Source organism: Perkinsus marinus (assembly GCF_000006405.1).
Source record: "Perkinsus marinus ATCC 50983 genomic scaffold scf_1104296945796, whole genome shotgun sequence".
NCBI classification, from domain to species: Eukaryota; Perkinsozoa; order Perkinsida; family Perkinsidae; genus Perkinsus; species Perkinsus marinus.
The window spans coordinates 1-2,978 of record NW_003211063.1 but is presented as its reverse complement, the minus strand read 5'-3'; the positions used below and the strand labels follow the sequence as shown (position 1 = coordinate 2,978).

Sequence of the window (2,978 nt, the reverse complement as noted above, 5' to 3'; positions counted from 1 at the left end):
CACTCACTTGTTTGCTGTTAAGCTTGATCGCCTTCAACAAGTCCACTCGACTGAATGCTAGGAAGTCCGGATTGAGGTACCTTATCGATGAGCGGCCAACTCGTGTCCATCTCCCAGTGGCTCCCCAGTATTCCTACATGACCAATGGGATAGCATAGATAACAGGGAAGATCTTCATGTGCACACTAAGGCCGAACCACAGGGCGCTCCGAATCCACTCCCCTCGTTGGATGTGGTAAAGTGTGGCGACGACCATCAAGCAAATGAGGGAGTCTGAAAACTACTCGCCGGGCACACAAAGGAGCATAGTCCTACCCGCGTTGCCCCTCGTTGAGACATTCAATGTGATAGGTGATAGAAGCCACGTCGCCGACAACTTGCTGGCCGTCGAGGGGCTCTTACCAGCGTCCTTCAGCATCCGGTACCTGCAGCAGACCTCTTGTCAATGCCAGCCATTCACTGGGGACGGCGACGGCGGCGGCGCACTTACAACATGAAACCAATCGCCATGTCGCACAACGAGAAGAGCACCTTGCCGAAGGTGATGTGTACACTTATGTTAGGTACCAACAGCCAAGCTCTAAGGGTCAGCGAAAACACTATGTCAGCTGTTGCAAGCAATGACGTTCTCACAGTAGCGGCGTATAGCGATATGTGTGCCGTTCGAAAGGGCTGCCTCCGCTATACACAGCTCTAGCCGCATCAGTGTATACCATGTAGTCTATGTCCGTATACTTGACTCGGACTAACAAGAGCGCATGCTCACGACCAAGCCGAGTGGAGAGCTTACGATGCGTATCTTGCCAATGACCGTATGCAATAAGGCACACATGAATCACAGCCGAGAGTGCCGCCACGAAGCGGAAGTCCGACAAAGCCTCTTTCAGCATCCTCCTCAACAACAACTACCTGGGCTTACTCTCATTCCCCCGGCGAGATGGAAAACTCTCAAACACAATAAGGAAGGCGAAAGCAAAGAACAGTTAGGATCGAAGGTTTAACAAAATGAAACAGAAGCTGCCACACCTACACTTCTTTGTGAAAGGCTGCAAACGCTCATCTGAACAGTTAGTATAGACAGCAACAACAGTCAACTCATCAAAGAGGTCTGCTGCCGGCCCTAGCTGAGCCCTCCTCCATTGGCAAACGGGTTCAGAGTCGCGAAGGGGTCATTAGGTTTAGGTGGGAGCTGTGGCGCCGGCTGAGGCTGCGGTGAGCCTGCCGCATACTGCACTGGTCGTCTGTAGGAGCTCCCAACAGCTGGAGGAGGAGGAGCATTATATACCTGATACATGATACACGGTAACACCGCTCTTATGAGGAATGTGACTTACCATTCCACCAGCTGATGCCATTCTAGCTGCCGAAGAACTGTAGTCCCCCAGGCGACCGAGCGGCACACTATTGCTCGGCGGCGTACGAGGCGCAGGACGCCCTTGAGGAGCTGCTCCTGACTGTTGCTGGTACTGGCCTCGCTGTGCTGCTACTGCCGGCTGCTGGTACTGGCCTCGCTGTGCTGCTACTGCCGGCTGCTGTCGCTGGTACTGGCCTCGCTGTGCTGCCACTGCCGGCTGCTGTTGCTGGTACTGGCCTCGCTGTGCTGCCACTGCCGGCTGCTGTTGCTGGTACTGAGCATGCTGTGCTGCTACCGGCTGGTGCTGCTGCTGGTACTGGCCTCGCTGTACTGCTACTGTCGGCTGTTGCTGCTGGGACTGAGCATGCTGTGCTGCTGCTGCTGGTGCTGCTGCTGCCTGTTGGGATTGCCCCGGGGCAGTTCCCGGACGCTGATAAGGTGTATTGTATCCACCGGTCTGAGGATATCCTTGCGGCTGTGGGGCTTGAGGAATAGCAGTGGGGTATCTTTGAGGCACTACACCAGGCTGGAGCTGAGTCCGTCCTCCTATGAATGATGCCGGTACCGAATTCGGAGGGGGACCCTGGTAAACATAATAGGGTTGCTGCTGATGCTGCCGGGGTTGTTGTTGCTGCTGCTGAGTCTGGGCAACAGTCTGGTAACCTCCTTGAGCCGGATGTTGTCGGGTTCCACTGGCAGCGTGGCGCGCCATGGCTGACGGCGTAGTAGCAGCAGTGCTATAAGCCGCCACACCCCCCTGCATAGGCGTGGGTGTGACAGGCCTCTGCGCGCTAGGAGGAGAAGGAGGAGGTGCCGTTATAGGTCTTTGCTGTGCGAAAGGATTCCCCGGGCTGGACTGGACTTGTGCCGCTGCCGTATCCAACGAGGCGAAGTCGGCCGTATTCCAAATATCGTCGGCCTCGTTTCCTGCCGGGGTGCTCCACCCGCCATCAGCACTCGCCCTCTTGGGCTGCCTTGGCACTACAGGTCCTGCACGGCTAGCAGTGATGTCGCCCATCCGGCCACGTGGGGGGATCACTAAAAAACAATAACAAGATCATCATCATAAGCAACTGACCCAACCATCAGTACCAATTCCTCCCTTATCTCCTGGCCTGTCCGCATCCCAGTGTAGCATGCCCATTAACCCTTCACAGCTGTCAGTCATGGTATCCACTTGATTCGATGGACGAGCATCTGAGCCCAAGCCCTACTCTCTCCCCTCACCCATCCAGCAAGGCCTCTCACCATCATAGCCGTCATCATCGTCACTAGCATCGTCATCATCCAACTTCATATGCGCGGGATATCCTTTACCTTACCACATAGCCCAGTTGCCCAAAAAGGCGGAGCGAAGCGCATCATCCTACGCTTATCCGTAGCATCCTCCTCGGGTTCCTCATCACTAGAACTTTCTTCCTCCTTCAACTCCTCCGCTCTATTACGAGCCTCCTCCTGTTGACGAACCCACTGCTGCCTCTGCGACTCGGTCTCCTTAGCATGCCTGGCCTCTATATCTCGTAACATAGCTACCTACCAACAGGGATTAACGACCATCACCACCACCACGACCACAGCTACGCTCACCTGAGTATTGTATTCCTCCTGACTCATCGGTACCGGC

The 2,978-nt window shown here is 55.3% G+C and overlaps 4 protein-coding genes across 4 annotated transcripts; 1 reads left to right on the top strand and 3 right to left on the bottom strand.

Moving 5' to 3' along the window:
- Positions 1–7: 7 nt before the first annotated feature.
- Positions 8–890, bottom strand: Pmar_PMAR027363 (mannosyltransferase, putative; the record flags this gene model as incomplete). Its single annotated transcript, XM_002779702.1, has 6 exons — positions 8–80; positions 138–273; positions 316–425; positions 491–580; positions 634–745; positions 791–890. Coding segments are annotated over 6 exons (621 nt in total), but the record flags the coding sequence as incomplete, so codon positions are not given.
- Positions 891–1,003: 113 nt separating this feature from the next.
- Positions 1,004–1,863, bottom strand: Pmar_PMAR027361 (hypothetical protein; the record flags this gene model as incomplete). The annotated part of the gene is made up of 2 exons (XM_002779700.1): positions 1,004–1,285; positions 1,335–1,863. Coding segments are annotated over 2 exons (693 nt in total), but the record flags the coding sequence as incomplete, so codon positions are not given.
- On the top strand, positions 1,293–1,849 carry Pmar_PMAR027362 (conserved hypothetical protein; the record flags this gene model as incomplete). The annotated part of the gene is made up of 2 exons (XM_002779701.1): positions 1,293–1,325; positions 1,430–1,849. The coding sequence occupies 2 exons, from the start codon at positions 1,293–1,295 to the stop codon at positions 1,847–1,849; spliced, it is 453 nt and encodes a 150-aa protein (XP_002779747.1).
- Positions 1,864–2,417: 554 nt separating the features above from the next.
- Positions 2,418–2,881, bottom strand: Pmar_PMAR027360 (hypothetical protein; the record flags this gene model as incomplete). The annotated part of the gene is made up of 3 exons (XM_002779699.1): positions 2,418–2,551; positions 2,582–2,671; positions 2,725–2,881. 3 exons carry the CDS (start codon positions 2,879–2,881, stop codon positions 2,418–2,420), a joined length of 381 nt encoding a protein of 126 aa, XP_002779745.1.
- Between the last annotated feature and the right edge of the window lie 97 nt (positions 2,882–2,978).